The sequence below is a fragment of the Coregonus clupeaformis genome, chromosome 7 (assembly GCF_020615455.1).
Source record: "Coregonus clupeaformis isolate EN_2021a chromosome 7, ASM2061545v1, whole genome shotgun sequence".
Classification (NCBI taxonomy): domain Eukaryota; kingdom Metazoa; phylum Chordata; class Actinopteri; order Salmoniformes; family Salmonidae; genus Coregonus; species Coregonus clupeaformis.
The window spans coordinates 10,489,828-10,506,306 of NC_059198.1; the positions used below are offsets into that span (position 1 = coordinate 10,489,828).

At 46.3% G+C, this 16,479-nt stretch overlaps 1 protein-coding gene across 2 annotated transcripts; it reads right to left on the reverse strand.

Annotated features, from left to right (window-relative positions):
- Positions 1 to 243: 243 nt before the first annotated feature.
- On the reverse strand, positions 244 to 16,143 carry LOC121569008 (coiled-coil domain-containing protein 134-like). 2 transcript variants are annotated; one of them, XM_041879587.2, is made up of 7 exons: positions 15,916 to 16,143; positions 10,037 to 10,161; positions 9,784 to 9,905; positions 2,915 to 2,999; positions 2,411 to 2,592; positions 2,123 to 2,194; positions 244 to 1,863 (listed from the first exon to the last, which is right to left on the reverse strand). In XM_041879587.2, the coding sequence occupies exons 1-7, from the start codon at positions 16,107 to 16,109 to the stop codon at positions 1,738 to 1,740; spliced, it is 906 nt and encodes a 301-aa protein (XP_041735521.1). In that variant the 5' UTR covers positions 16,110 to 16,143; the 3' UTR covers positions 244 to 1,737. The 2 variants fall into 2 exon arrangements, with proteins under 2 accessions (XP_041735521.1, XP_041735523.1); XM_041879589.2 differs by having other exon boundaries at positions 15,760 to 15,980.
- Positions 16,144 to 16,479: the final 336 nt, after the last annotated feature.

Genomic DNA, 16,479 nt, shown 5'->3' on the forward strand with positions numbered 1-16,479 from the left:
ATTCCACGAAATTAGACATGATCTCTCAGTCTGATTAAGCTTCACGTCTACATTTGGGCTTGTGTTGCGTTGGTGAAGTGTTTATGGCGGACGGACCTGTTTCTGTTCGGCAACAGTCCAATGAGTTCAACCAAAAACAGTGGGGGGAAACGTGACTTCATGACTGTCGACATTGACTTTTATCATAATAATCTTCAGTGTACTGAGTGATTTATTTGTAATGATTCAAAATTACAAGTATGATTCATAGTAATTTCATTTTATTAAACTTAACAAATGTATGATAAATCTACACAAAATAGTAAATTCTCAGCAATGAGATGCTTAATCTGAACCAGAGGAGGCTGTGGGAGGAGCTATAGGAGGACAGACTCATTGTAATGGCTGGAATGGAATCAAACATATGTAAACTCTGTTCCATCAACTCCATTCCAGCCATTAAAATGAGCACGTCCTCCTATAGCTCCTCCCACCAGCCTCCACCACTCTGAACATACATAAATAACATTTGCATTTACAAAACTCTAGTAAATCATAATCAGTCATTCATCACCTTTGTATATTGAATAACTTATTTGAGCTAATTTCCATCAAAATGTCAAGGGGGCAACAAAACACTAAGGAAAGATCTCAATCGCATACTCCTTGCATCCTCTTTCTCAAAACCCATTGGAGGAGAAGGTCAGAGGGGAGGGATTTCTGGTTTAATGGATTTTGAGGAGACAGGATAGGAGGAGTATGGAATTGAGATCTTCCCTAGATATGCCAAAATATATAATGTTTTTTAAAAGGCATTGTTCTTGGTGACTGCTGTTCTAACATGGCCATTCTGACATTTCATTTTGGCCATCAGATGGACAGAAACAAATGTGACATGATATAGAAGTTTAAGTTGCCAAAAGACACAGCTCTAAGACAGTATCCCTCCCTAATTGTAGACAAAATAATATGTAAAATAGTTTGATTTAAAATCATAACAAAAGTGACCAAACACCATTTAACACTCGTGCGGACAGTCACACACAGACAAAGCTAAGGAAGCATTCGGCTCTAGGAAAGCAAGTGGCAGACATAAATGGACCATTCAACAACAACCTCATAAAATCTCATTATATAAATCTGCTAACTCCAGAGAAGGCGACAGGAAAACTTAAACTAACACAAAACAGAATTCAACATATTCAAGCTTTATATTTTAAAGCTTGTTGAATGGGAATGTAAACAACTCATATGTACACATGCTGTAGTATGGTGAGGACAAATTAGAATTTTCCTAAGACCATATCATCAAAACAATTGTAATGTTTTTGCATGGTAGTGAATTGTATTAAATCTATTCACAAAAAGATAACATATTGGGTATTTGCTGTTTCTTCCAAAGTACAGTTATGTAATCAAGTTATGAAAATGAGCTTTCCTTATTAAAATCTTCTTCAACATAGTGCTAGCTGTATTTTATTTGTTTCATAATAACTGCAGGTTGGGCACAGTTATGTATACAGTAAGTCTGATTCCACAGATACAGCTCATCATCCTTTCCTTCTCTCCAGTTTGTTCCTGTGCCACATAAACAGTTCTAGTTCCCTCTTTCCTCTCAAATTCTCTGCTGCCACTTTATCCCTTTGACACCGGTTCCAAGACCAAACCTCTTCATCACTGAATCTAGGACTCAGGACATCCCCCTACATGTTCCTTCTCCTCTCCTCTTCATTTCTCTCCAAGAGTTGAGGTAGAGTACTATAGCTCAGCACGGGAGCGGGATATGCGGGGCCCCTTCCTAATCTCTTTCCTCTTGTCCTCTTTCCTCCTTCTCTTCTCCTCCTCCCTCAGGATCTTCTGAAAAGCCTCTGCAGTGTGAAGAACCTGCGCCAGAGAAAAGCAGAGCGTGTGAACGTGTTTGAGAAGGGCGTTTTTGAATAATAGGTGTATGGAGTATCAAACAGCAGAGGATGGGAAAGCAAAAAGGTGCAGTCAGTATGAGTTTTACTGACACAAACATAGTCAAGCTTGTTTCTTAAACAAGTCTTAAAAGAACACGTCTTCCAAGTCTGTCTGGTAGGCTTCACTGCGATGGTATACAATGTGGTTACAGAGGCTGAGAGCCACTGTGTATGTTACTCACGTCGTCTCTCTCAGTGCGATATGGGTTGGTGAAGTCTGGGGATTTCTCTATTATTCCCAACTCCTGCGACATCTGAGAGACAAGGAGGGGAGGAGGGAGAGTTATCAGCCATTTTGAATCCATAGGGGAAAAAATGGCACATAGAAAAACATGAGTTATTATAATGGTATGCTTATAAAACATTTAGTAATAAGGAGGTTATAATACATTACACCTGTTGGCTATAAATAAACCATAAACATTTCCGCTATGCCCCAGAATTTCCTCCCAGTTCTACCCCAGTCTCACCAGTGAAAGAACATGCTGGTGTGCTCCCCCGGTGAACACCCCAGTAAGGTTGCAGAAGCGTAGCCCCCATCGCAGAAGGCCACCCCAGTCAGGGTTGCGGTCGTAGTAGTGGTGGACAATACGTGGGAAACGCAACGCCACGTCCCCAAAGAACGCTGTGTTCTCCACCACATGGGAGTAGGCTATGGGGGGAGGGGGAGAGAGAGAGAGAGAAATCTACATTTCATATTTAGGGAATAAACTAGAACCTAAATCACTGCAGACTGACATACTAAAAGAGAGAGCAAGAGAGAGAATGAAAAAGGGAGGGAACAGTTTGGAGGGACAGTGAGTAATGACAGAAAACGTAAGAGGCGGAGAGGGAAAAGGGGAGGGAGAGGAGAGGCAGGCAGAAGTGGAGAAAAAAACAAGATGGTGACAGAGAAACCAGATTAGCATTGAGTGAGAAAGAGAGGGAGGAGAGAGACCAAAGTGTAGTAAAGGTATAATGGTCCATAATCTGACCTTCTTTGATTTTGTCATCTATGGGGAAGGGATCATCAGCCTTCATGTTGGCTGCAATAAGGATGGCCCTCGAGTCCTCCAACACCTTCACAGAACACACACACGCTGACAATGTAGATTGCCCACTGTGGGTTGACTACCATAGTTATCCTTGGGCAGAGAGCAGATACATAGCAGATATGTCCTCTGGGAATCAAACCGTATATATGTGGGAAGAATACAGTATATACGGTGATGCCTCAAGCATAATAGGATGACTTATAAGCTAAATCCGGGTTACTCTAGTCTTATTAGTGACCGGATACTTAGATACTGCTTAGCAAATCGCCTTATTTGCCTACTCATGAGATCATAATAATCTAAACATGATTAGAAACGATTAGTTACCGGAGTGTAACTCCAGTTCTATGAGTGGAGCGGAGCCCCATAGGGGAGCTCTGCTCCTAATGGTTTACCCTCTGCCCTAAGGCAGCAGCAGCCTGAGACAAAATTATGCACACACCTACAGCCAATAGGAGTACAGGTGTCCCTATAAGAGGGGGTGCCTCCCCTCAATCAGCCTCCCGAGATATTTTTCTTCAGCGAGACTAGAGAGGGTCGGCAGGGCCTTAAGTCCTATGGGGCTCCGCTCCACTCATAGAACTGGAGTTACACTCCGGTAACTAATCGTTCTATATCGTGGAGCTCCGCCCCATAGGGGAGCTCTGCTCCTAATGGTTTAAGGCGGAGCGTAGCGCTCCAAAATGTACTCCCTGCCGAGCCTAACACTTCCCATCGAAACGAGAAAGTCAAGCCTAGCAATGGCTGCAACCGAGTCCCGCAGTACTGCAACTAAAAAACCCTACGGGCGTCACAATATACCGCGTCATCGGTTAAAAGACCCGCCCCACCTAGTCCAATGGCAATGCCAATGACTAGTGGGCAGATCACCAGAATATAAGCCATACTAATCTGTACTAGCAGATAGATGTGCCTCAATATCCTGTGAAAACACTACCGACCACTAATGGAATGACATCAAGTGTCACTCTACATTATGAACGCGGTAGACCGCCTCACTCACTCAATGGAATCCCAGAGATTAGTGGGCAGGAACAAAAACATGAGTCATACTAACTGAACAAGCAGATAGATGACCTCATACTCTGTTAATCAACGCATGCCTCTACTGTACTGACCCTGTCAGTCAGGATTCATGCCACAAAATATGTTTTCTTATCCAAAGTGGACCTGATGGAAACCCAGTCCATAGTCCTGCTTTTCCCTCTCTTCCTAGCTCCAGATCTCCCTTCAGCTATGCTGAGTACAGACCGAGCCAAAGAGTTAGAAAACACATCTGTCAAAAACACGTCTTCCTAACCAAAGCGGACCTGATGGAAACCTGTGTCCACAGTCCTGCTTCTCCTCTCTTTCTTGCTCAAGATCTCCCTTCAGCCACGCTGAGTACAGATCGAGCCAGAGAATTAGAAGACATATCTAAGAGATAGAAACGGATAAATGGAGACTGCGTCGACCAGGATGCTGCTCTACAGATATCCTCTACTCCTGTTCCTCTAAAAAGGGCAGTAGAAGCCGCTACTCCACGAGTGGAGTGAGCTCTGATACCCTGAGGCAATTGCCGCCCTGCTACCTCATAAGCTGTCTCAATGCCTTCACAAAGCCAGTGAGACAGCCTCTGTTTTGAAAGTGGTCTACCTAGTGCAGCCGCACCGTGACACACAAACAACTGAGGCGATGACCTAATCGCTGCTGTGCGCTCGACGTAACACGCCAAAGCGCGTACCGGGCACAGGCGATGGAGCTTCTCCTCACTCCTCTCTCTATGAGGAGGAGGAGAAAAAGCCCACAGCTCCACGGTCTGTGACCTATATGAACTCTTAATAACCTTCGGCACAAATGCCGGGTTAGGACGTAACACTGCTCTGCTCAGGTCACCATTGATGGCCAGGCAGTCAGGTCTCGTCGAAAGAGCACACAAATCACTGACCCGCTTAGCTGTAGTCAAAGCGAGCAACAGTGCTGTCTTGATAGACAGCATCTTGAGGGGTATTTGATTCAATGGCTCGAACGGCGACTTACATAGCGCTTCGAGTACCAAAGCCAAATCCCACTGAGGAAGCGTGACTCTAGGTGTTGGCCTAAGTCGCCGCGTTCCTAATAGGAAGCGTTTCACTAGAGGGTAACTAAAGACATTGTCTCTGCCAAAACCCTCATGACAAGCTGAAATCGCTGCTGCAAACACTCTAATCGTGGCAGGTGATTTTTGCTTATCAAACATGAGCTGCAGAAAAGAGAGAATACTCTCCACCTGACAGCTCATGGGGTCCACACCTTGTGTGACACACCATCGTGAAAACACGTTCCATCTACTGGCATACATCTTAGAAGTGGAACTGGCACGTGAACCCTGTATGGTCCTGATCACTGCATCAGATAACCCACGGCGCTCTAGCCTGTCCCTCTCAGCAGCCAGGCCTTCAGTGGTTGGCCGATTATGGGCAATTTCCCTATCGTGCCAGCCGCCTGAGACAACGCGTCCCGTCGATGTGGAATTGGCCAAGGTGGCGCAATCAACATCTGACTCATCTCCGCAAACCACAGAGCCCCCGGGCGATCGGGCGCTATCAGTATCACTGACAGCCCCCCTGACCTCACCCTGGCTAGCAGTTGGAGAATGCAGGACAGCGGAGGGAATGCATACAGGAGAACTCTCGGCCACGGTTGGTGCGCAAAGGCGTCCCTTCCCAGTGGCGGTTCGTCCTGTTCCCTCAGAGAGAACCACAGAGGACATTGCGCGTTCACGCGTGACGCGAATAGGTCCACCTCGGCTCTCCCGAATTGTTCCCAAATCTGGAGAACAATGTCTGGATGCAGACACCACTCGTCGTCTCGAGGACCCCCTCTTGACATGAGGTCTGCTCCTACGTTCAAGTAGCCCGGAATGTGTGCTGCTCTCAATGAGCGAAGGTGCTCGTGAGCCCACAGCCACAATTCCTCTGCCGCCCGATGGAGAGCAGGAGACCTGACTCCACCCTGGCGATTTATGTGGGCTACTGTGGTCCGGTTGTCTGACCAGACCAGCACATCGCGACCCCGAAGGGTAGACGCGAAGTGGGTCAGAACCAGTCGAACCGTTTCCAACTCCAGGAGGTTGATGTGACGACCTGATTGAGGCCACACACCTATCGCTTGTGTCTGACATGTCCCTCCCCATCCCGTCAGGGACGCATCCGTGAATACTGGGATGTGAGAGGACACCTTTCCTATCGGGACTCCGTGCGTGAGAACGCGCGAGTTTCTCCAATAGTTTAGGTCTGCACTGAGCGAGAGGGGAACCACCACCAACCGATGACGTTGACGCAATGGGTCTAGTCTTAGTTGGGCGAACCATCGCTGCGTCCTGCGCATGTGCAGGAGTCCCAGCGGAACCACAGAGTGGGCTGACATGAGACCCAAAAGTGACATGATCGACAGCGCCGTCACCGTGTGATTCGGACGACACTTCCTTAGGGCTAGCAACAAGGCTATCCTTCGGGGGTCCGAAATTCGAGCCCTCATCCTCACAGTGTCTAGCTGTATCCCCAGGTAGACAATCTGATGAGTGGGCCAGGGCGCACTCTTTTTCCAATTCACAGCGAACCCCAGACTTGTGAGATGCATCACTGTCTGTGTTGTGTGAGTGATCGCCAGCTCTGCTGACGGGGCGAGAACCAGTAGGTCGTCCAGGTAGGCTAGTAGCCGTATTCCCTGACGACGCAACGGTTCCAATGCCGCCTCCACACACTTGGAAAATGTGCGAGGTGCCAGGGCGTACCCAAATGGCATCCTCGTGTATTCGTACGCCACCCCTTGAAAGGCGAACCGCAGAAACTTCCTGTGACGCGGCTGAACCGGCACATGAAAGTACGCGTCCTTTAGGTCTATGCTCGTACAAAAGTCCCCTCTCTGGACACATTCCAGCAGACGCTTTTGTCGTTAGCATTCGGAAGGGCCGTTTGGTTATGCTCTCGTTGAGAATGCGTAAATCCAAAATCGGCCTCACTCCCCCCGTCTTTTTGGGCACTAGGAAATAAGGCGAATATAGCCCTTTGTTCTTTTGCTCCCGGGGGAACTACTGTCACCGCCTCCTTCGCCAAAAGTTCCGTAATCTCTGTCATCAGAGCGGCCACTTTGTCTGGCGTTTTCATCACCGTCTCCACCACTCCCTGAACGGGGGTGGGGTCCGTGGAATTGGAGAGCATAACCCTTCTGCAACGTCTGTTCTAGCCAGCGTGAGAGGGTGCAGCTTCTTCGCCACTGCCAGCAATGCAGAGAAAGTGGCTGGGCGCGAAGCTGTGGTGCATCCAGTAGGAAGGACCTGTATTCCTCTATGGCCCTTACCGCCACTGTTCCCCAACATTAAAGTGGTGGAACAGCCCAAGGTGGGCCTCCCGTGAAAGGGAGAGGAAATGCGTTCTGAGAAAGAAAGAGGAGTAGGGACATCGGTTAAACCCGTAACCGTCGTATTCCTGCCCTCCTTGAACGCATCGCGGGTCTGAATTGCGCTGACCGAGGCCACAGCCTGCAGCAGGGCACCATCCCCAGCAAGCGATTGCGTCATCTTAGGTGACTGCAATTCGCTATCAGAGCCCTTCACTACAGTACTCCTAGAAGTCTGTAGTATGAGGTCTCTATGAGGTAAAACAAGGCGGCGCCTTGATACCTTCTTAACTTTCACCTTCTGTGTGTGTTCAACTCTGCACCCCTGGTGGGTTGAGTCACGCTCAGTGTGGTGCGTATTAGCGCGTTCAAAGGGAAGTGGGGGCGCCGATACACTGGGCACCTTCGTGACCGTGGTAATCGGGCCCTCCGTGAACGCAGCATGGGTCTGAATCGCACTAACCGAGACCTTAGTCTGCGATAGTGCGCCATCCCCAACTAGCGGCTGCGTCATCATGTCTCCTGACTGAGACTGCAGCCTGCTATGAGAGGCACTCACTACAGTACTCCTTGGAGTCTGTAATGTGAGGTCTCTTTGAGATAAACCAAGACGGCGTCTAGGTATTATACCTCCTTTCACCTCCTGTGTGCGTTCAGCTCTGCACCTCTGGTGGGCTGAACTACACTCAGTGTGGTGAGCCTGGGCGCGTTCAGAAAAAGGTGGGGGCGCCGATACACTGGGCACCTTCGTGACCGTGGTAATCGGGCCCTTCTTGAACGCAGCATGGGTCTGGGTCGTACTAACAGAGACCTTAGTCTGTGATAGTGCGCCATCCCCAATGTGGTTATTATCAGCGCGTTCTGAGAGAAAACGGGGGCGCCGATACGTTGGTTACGCCCGTAACCGTAGTAATCAGGCCCTCCGTGAACGCAGCACGGGTCTGAACAGCACTGACTGAGGCGTTAGCCTGAGACAGAGCGCCGTCCCGAATAGCGGTCGCGTCATCATGCCATTATCTGGCTGAGACTGCAGCCTGCTATGTGAGACACTCACTACAGCACTCCTAGGAGTCTGTAAAGTGAGGTATTTATAAGGTACACTTAATACCTTTTATATACCTGCCTTATGTGTGCATTCAGCAACGCACCATGGTGGGCTGAGCTGCACTCATAGTGGTAAGAGAGAGAGCGAGAGTGAGGAAGGTCAAACGCTCTCGGATGTATTATGGAAAAGGGGCTCTTTTTTGACAGTGTCAAGTATAGCCAACTCTTTAATACACACATCAACAAAAAACATTCTCCTCCATACACTCAACGGTAGAGTGGGGGGGGACAGTGGGCTCGGTCACAGCAGGCGCTGTGCCGTCTTCCGTTCTCTCCCCCTCGCCTGTCATAAACGGCGTCTCTTCTGGCCGCCCTTCGGGTGATGCCAGGATGACGCTTTAATGACCTCTCTCGCCGGCACCTCTGGCGCTGCGGGGGGGGGGCGAGGCCCGCTCCCTTGCTGCTGGAGGCCGCCGTCTGACGCCAAGCTGTAGCGAGAGTAACGGCCGCCCTTCCTCATATCCACTTCCGGGTTGGAGGGAATGGGGGGCAGCTTAATCTCCCGCTGTTTAGCAGCCCACTCAATGAGACCTGAGAATTCAGGCACAGAGAGGCTGTGGCATCATCATCCAGGGATGTAATGACCTCACAATTTCCCGAAGGAAAAGGGGTGTTAAACATCTGGGTCAGTGTAATGAATTGTTCCAATAGAATATTCATTTCTTCCCCAATAGCCCTGTCATCTCCTGAGTCAGCGCCTTCAGATGATGCCTCAGAAGCTGAGACTAACACTGATAGCACATCCTCAAGAGGAATATCCTCCCTAAAAATGCCCAACGCTGCTTCCACTCCTTCAAAAAAGGAGGGCGCAGCTGGCGCATAGTGGGGGATTAATGAAGCTGTCCCTGGCGTGCTGTGTCCCTCAACCCACGAAACATATGTCGGGGGGGTCGACAGCCGCCAAGGGGAACGGCGAAATTGAGCTCTAAAAATAGCTTTTGTTAAATACTTACCCTATGGATAAGCTTGGTGTGCTCATTGTAGGACGACGTCAATGATCTGGAAAATCGACTGCGTTTTCTTCGTCCTGAGTCTTCTCTTCGTCTCTTCTTGGCTTCTTCAGTCTAGTCCAGTCGCTGAAGAAAAAGGGAGGCTGATTGAGGGGAGGCACCCCCTCTTATAGGGACACCTGTACTCCTATTGGCTGTAGGTGTGTGCATAATTTTGTCTCAGGCTGCTGCTGCCTTAGGGCAGAGGGTAAACCATTAGGAGCAGAGCTCCCCTATGGGGCGGAGCTCCACGATATAGAACTAACACTGCTATTACTTCCCACTAAGGCCACAACGTCCTGTTTCTAGCTAATGGTCAGCATGAAGGGAAGTTAAACAGGAGTGGAGCCATTGTACCTTAAACAGTCCCTTCAGCATGATGTCTATGATCTTATACTGCTGGTTGATGTCATTGAGCTCCACCAGGTTCTTCAGAGCGTTTAGTTGGTCTTTCCTCTTGGTCTCAAACAGACGCTTGTCTGAGAGGAGGGGGGTTCAGGAAGAAATGCTGACAGACATTTCAATACATACACACTAATCAAGGGTCCTCCAAATGGACTCCTCTTTTAATATTCTGAAAAAGGAAACAGACACACACACAGCAGGATACAGATCTCCAAGTTGGAGTCGTGTCTGTGCGTGTCGGAGTCTGCAGAGGAGAGGGCTGCAGCAGCCACCACCAGGAGGACTGTACACACACTCAGCATGGTCAAGAGGTTGTGATGGTGAGGCACTCTAACGTACACAGAACAAGAGAAAATGCAGTTTAACGGTATTCTGAAATATACAGTGTTTACTGAACTTGTAAAACTAAAATTGACAGTAGGTCTCAGTCTGACATGAGAGCGTATTCTTGTATTTTGCTATACATATTTTTACATTTATGATCATATTTTTACTTTTCAAATCCAGTTTGGTCCTGTACTATATATATATATATATATATATATATATATATATATATATTTTACACAGGTTCTAAAGTTCCTTCTGTCCCATTTAAAACAACTTCTAAACGCCACTTGACATCTGTCACTTATCTAATACCTAAATAACTTTCACCGACTTCTTGCCAGCCACCCGTCTTGCATCCTCTTTCTTTCTCTCATATACTCTCCCTCTTCTAAGCTGTGGGCTGCCTCAACATTCTCTCAGTTCCAGCCTCCTCTCCCTTGGAGCATGTTAATACATTTGAAAGGGAGGTATGAAAGTCAAGATAAATACAAATGCTAAAAATAGGTCTTGGACTGATGCATATTTGATGAGCACTGGTTCTTAAGACAACATTAGCAGAAAGCAAAAGTGTAGTAGGAGGAGAAGACAGCATCGATAGAACACCAAATGTATAATTCAGCAATGTCTCCATCGATGATATTAATCGGAGAGAGAGAAAAATAAAGTGGCAGAGGGGGGATTGTGAGAGGCAGAAGGAAGATGAGGAAGGAGTACTGTGGGATGAGAGCGAGCCTGGGGGAGCCAACTGCTTTTCTGCTGAATATTTAATTCCTCTTTTTCAAGACACAACAAAGTCAGGCCTAAAGACAGGGATCTGATAGTGAGAGAAATAGTCAGGGTTGTGAGTGAAAGACAATGAGGACTGACACCTGATCAACATCTTTTCAGCTGTTTCTCACAATGTAGTATCTCTATTCTGAACTCTTCAGTGGCATTCCCCTACTCTCTGACACTTACAGAACCTCCTATTTAATTAGAATACTGCCTGAAGAGTCAGAGATTGGGTTATGCAAGCCGTGTGATTTGACATAGGCTATGACAGGGCATTTGCCCGAATCACCAACGACATACTTTGAGCACCTTTGTAACATCTTCTGTCTCAGCAAAAATGGGTGCTGATGATACAGTTGGAGTATCAGAGTACAGACAGTGTTCGATTAGGAGCAATTTGGGCTGCCTTCCAGCTTTTTGTACTGAACATGCAAGTCAATAAGTCCAATATTTCTAAGACGGACAACCAGGGAACAGGCTTACTAGTAGGGAGCCCCATATGCTTGTTTCGTTACAAGCATAACCAAGAAGGCCATTGATTTTTATTAGTGTCTTCACCATCGACAATGGGCATCCAGCATTGATGTTTCCATCGGACTAGACAAAGTGCTGGGATATTAAGGTGGAGCAGAGGGGGCAAGCGACTAGAAGACAGATCAATCATTTCTCACGGGCATCATGCAAAGTTGAGAAATTACACTCCAAAATGCACCCATTTACTGTAAGCCTCCCATCAGCTGTGTCCAGAGATGTCATGCCCATAGGGGGCACAAGGGCACATGCCCCCTCAGATTTGTCCCGTTTTAAACATTTTCAGATGTTAAATTAATTACTAAACTTCATTTTTAAGCCCACGTTTTATAATAATTATTTATAAAAAGATCTGTCAGTGGTATTTTACAGAGGGGGCACAATGACTGGACCAGGCAAATAGTAACCCCCCCTATTCTCCCTAGTAAGTGGTTCCTTACTAGGTGCACCAAGGAGCAAAGATATTTTAGGCAGGACGCTAGATACTCTAGTGCATGCAGACAGTATCGTTAGTGGAGGAGGAGAGAGAGAGAGAGAGACACAGTGTTTGACTTGATTTTAGCTGCCAGTGATGGGCAGGACTTGCAGGAGGTATGTTTGTAAATGAATTTGATCAAGCTCTGTAGCCTATTGATTCCTTCTTGATTAATAAATAAAACGAAAATGTTTGGTTGTTTCTCTGTAATAATAGCCACCTAGCAATTTTATGAAGTTGGCTTTAGCTAGCTAGAAAGGTTCCCAATCTCCCAACCTCATAACTAGCTACCAAGCCATTTCAGGCGATCAAGTTAGAGTAGCTTGTCTAACTACCTTAGCTGGCATACCTGCTGGCAAGGTTGCTAGACTTTAGAAAAGCAAGCAATTACTAAATGTACTGAATAAGACTCACATTCCTTTAAATCTTTTACCCAGATTTTAGCAGAGATGTAGGCCAACCGGCTGCATTATTCCTTTTACGTTGTTCGTCATCTGCGTCCAACTGGACTCTATTTAGCCGGCTATAGACTGGTTAGCTGACAACGTCACGAAAACGATACAAACGCTTCAATGGGGCAGAAGTCCGTGAGTTGCTGTGAATTGGGATGGCCAGATAGCTACCAACAATGACAAGAAACTGCCATGTGGGGAATTGTAAGTGACTCCTTTCAGCTAGTTTCATCATGTTCTTGATACCATGTCTTGTTTTGAGGTGTTTTTAATGATTTCATGTCAATGCTAATATGGCTCAAATTCGCTAGCTAGCTAACCAACAACTGTAACAATGTATTTGAGAGACGACAACTGCTCATTGTGCAAATGTATTTCCACTGGACAAAAATATAAAACACAACATGTAAAGTGTTGGTCCCATGTTTCATGAGCTGAAATAAAAGATCCCTGAACTGTTTCACACACAAAAAGCTTATTTCTCTCAAAGTTTGTGCACAGATTTGTTTACATCCCTATTAGTGAGCATTTCTCCTTTGCCAAGATAATCCATCCACCTGACAGGTGTAGCATATCAAGAAGTTGATTAAACAGCATGATCATTACACAGGTGCACTAAGGCATGCTGACTGCAGGAATGTCCACCAGAGCTTTTGCCAGAGAACTGAATGTTCATTTCTATACCATAAGCCGCCTCCAACGTCATTTTAGAGAATTTGGCAGTACATCCAACCGGCCTCACAACCGGAGACCACGTGTAACCACGCCAGCCCAGGACCTCCTCATCTGGCTTCTTCACCTGCGGGATCGTCTGAGACCAGCCACCCAGACAGCTGATGAAACTGTGGGTTTGCACAACCGAATAATTTCTGCACAAACTGTCAGAAACATTTTCAGGGAAGCTCATCTGCGTGCTCGGCATCCTCACCAGGGTCTTGACCTGACTGCAGTTAAGCGTTGTAAAATACTTCAGTTGGCAAATGCTCACCTTCGATAGCCACTGGCACGCTGGAAAAGTGTGCCCTTAACGGATTCATCCTGGTTTCAACTGTACCGGGCAGATGGCATACAGCGTAGCGTGTATGGAGTTGTGTGGACGAGCGGTTTGATGATGTCAACGTTGTGAACAGAGTGCCCCATGGTGGCGGTGGAGTTATGGTGTGGGCAGGCATAAGCTACGGCAAATGAACACACATTTGATCAATAGCAATTTGAATGCACAGAGATACCGTGACGAGATCCTGAGGCCCATTGTCGTGCCATTCATCCACCGCCATCACCTGTTACAGCACGATAATGCAAGGCCCCATGTCACAAGGACCTGTATACAATTCCTGGAAGCTAAAAACGTCCCAGTTCTTCCATGGCCTGCATACTCAGACATGTCACCCATTAAGCATGTTTGGGATGCTCTGGATCAACGTGTATGACAGTGTGTTCCAGTTCCCGCCAATATCCAGCAGCTCATCAGTCATTGAAGAGGAGTGGGACAACATTCCACAGGCCACAATCAACAGCCTGATCAACTCCATGTGAAGGAGATGTGTCGTGCTGCATGAGGCAAATGGTGGTCACACCAGATACTGACTGGTTTTCTGATCCACGCCCCTACTTTTGTTTTTTAAAAGGTATCTGTGACCAGATGCATAGCTGTATTCCTAGTCATGTGAAATCCATAGATTAGGGCCCAATACATTTATTTCAATTGACTGATTTCCTTATATGAACTGTAACTCAGTAAAATCTTAGAAATTGTTGGATGTTGCATTTATATTTTTGTTCAGTGTATGTTTTCAATAAACACTTGGAGACAAAATATAATTTACATGTCAACAATCTAAGCCAACCCAGTCTGTTTTGCCCCATAGTTGTGCACGTGTCGGTTTTGTTGCTAAACAACCAAGCCCTTTATAAACTTGTCCTCTGGCGACAGGCTCATACATAAAGCATCCTCAGTTCAGGCTCAATTTCCTCAAATAGTTTTAATTGAGAGCAGCTGGGAAAAAAATATGCGTACTGTCTTAATAAAATGTTCCACCACCATGCTAGAGTGGTTAATGCTACCTCTGATATTCAGCCAATCCGGTTGCAGCAGTCTGTTTACCCCTGGCTGAACGCCATGTGCAACATCAGGAAGTAGCATTACCCAGTCTAGCATGGTGGTACAAAATTGTGTTTTATTAAGACAACTAGCTTTAAAAATATGCACACTAAGGAGGAAATCGCCGCCCTTGCAGCCTGAAAGGAGGATGTTTTATGTAGAGCTGGTCGCCGGGGGACATGAGTGTATAGCCGGCTGCATAGAGTCCAGTTGGATGCAGATGACAAAAGCTGTAAAGGAGAAATAGCGCAGTTGAATATGCAGCCAGTTGGGCTAGCAAAGGTGCAGAGAACCATATTAAGGTTATGATACTATATACCAGTGTGGCATTTGAATGAAAATTACAATTGAACAGTAAAAGAGGTACACTTAGATAACCTCTGCAGAAAAATAAATATATTTTACATGGAATTAGGCATAATGATATGGCTCTAGGTTGCAGGAAAAAGCTGTTTCAGGTGTTTGAAAAATCCTACATTTTCAAAATTATTCAGCAGGCTCCAGACCACCCTCAAGAATCCATCCACACATACTTAGTGCCCCCTATAAAATAATGGGTGCATGACGCCCCTGGCTGTCCATTATTAGAGAATGGGCCATCTAACTGTGTATGTAGGCTGTTGTAAGATAATATTTTCTTAATACATGAGAAGTAAGGTAGTACAGTATGTTGTACCATATAATGTGGGAGGTTTGAGGTTCAGGGTGGGATATATTACAATATCTGAGCTCTCTGCATGATACATACAGCTGTTATTAGTAACGTTATGATTTCAGAGAAGCACTGGGTATTGACTAAGTATTTTGTTGGCAATTAATTATACTTAGAGGGAAATGTCATACAAAATGTCAACTTCATTGTTGAGATAAAGGCTAACATACTGCCAATCAAAATGACCCCTTTCTGACCCCTCTTGGAAGCTGTTTTGCATATATTTTGCATACAGTGGACTTGAAAGACCCTTTCATTTCATTACAAATGTTTCCCATCATTAGTATGTCAGACACCATTTTCAAGGAAGAGGCTCGAGCCACAATGATCTCTGTTGCATGGTTTTAGAAAAGATTTGTGAACTGCACAAAAACAATCAAGGAACATGAAATAGCAGCATTTCATTAACTGACGGGACTATTTGTGAATAAACCGGTCATCGAGAAATTGAATCGCAATGTCAACCCATCTGTATTCCAATGCATGCATTTCGCTCGCTACAGGTCAGCTGTGGATAATTGACTTGGACATCATCACAAACTCGCCGTTCACTCACCTTGTAGTAAGAAACAGCACGATATACAACGATAGCGAAACCAACGATTCTGTCTAGCTAGCATCAGTTTCCTCGTAAAGATGGAGACATTAGTTGCGGAGTATGTGCTACAATCCTCAGGTGACAATGTAGCGTTTGAAATATTAATTTACATACAGCAGTCGCTTGCTCCACTCCGCCAGTGCCACGATCGCACCCACTGGCTCTGCTTGGACGAATGACAGCACGCGATTACATGGAAGGAGGCGGTTTCCAGACGGAGATTTTAGAGTGGCACACAGGCCGTGGTACGCGGTAAATCCCTCCCCCTCCCGCTTATCACGAAAGCATCCTGTCAAGAGTGAACTCATAGAGATAGAGGACTTTAATGCCAAAAGGTCGTTTTAGCATGGGCAGCGCCATTGAGGACTTTCACCATTTGAAATACTAAACTGGGTGGGACTTCCTATGGGTTATGAAGGATCACATAGAGTAATTCCATCCAGGTCACCAGGAGGGATCAGCCAATGAATTATACTCATGAGTAAACATTCCATAACTTCAGTTGGCAGTAAATCCCCAACCTGGTCTTTATACCTGGGTTTTGGCTAGAAGGGATACAGCAAGTGTAGGCAACCCTGGTCCTTGAGTGCTGCAGCCACTTCATGTTTTTGATTTAACCTACCTGGAAGACCAGGTGTGTTGAATTTAGGCAATCACTTTACTGATCAATTAGCTCAG

Coding starts and splice junctions, on each gene's coding strand:
- LOC121569008 (XM_041879587.2), bottom strand. CDS start 16,109: ATGAGTTCACTCTTGACAGGATGCTTTCGTGATAAGCGGGAGGGGGAG. Junction 9,906..10,036: donor CGACTCCAACTTGGAGATCT/GTATCCTGCTGT, acceptor CCCTCCTCTCAG/ACAAGCGTCTGTTTGAGACC. Junction 1,864..2,122: donor ATCGCACTGAGAGAGACGAC/GTGAGTAACATA, acceptor TCTCTGGCGCAG/GTTCTTCACACTGCAGAGGC.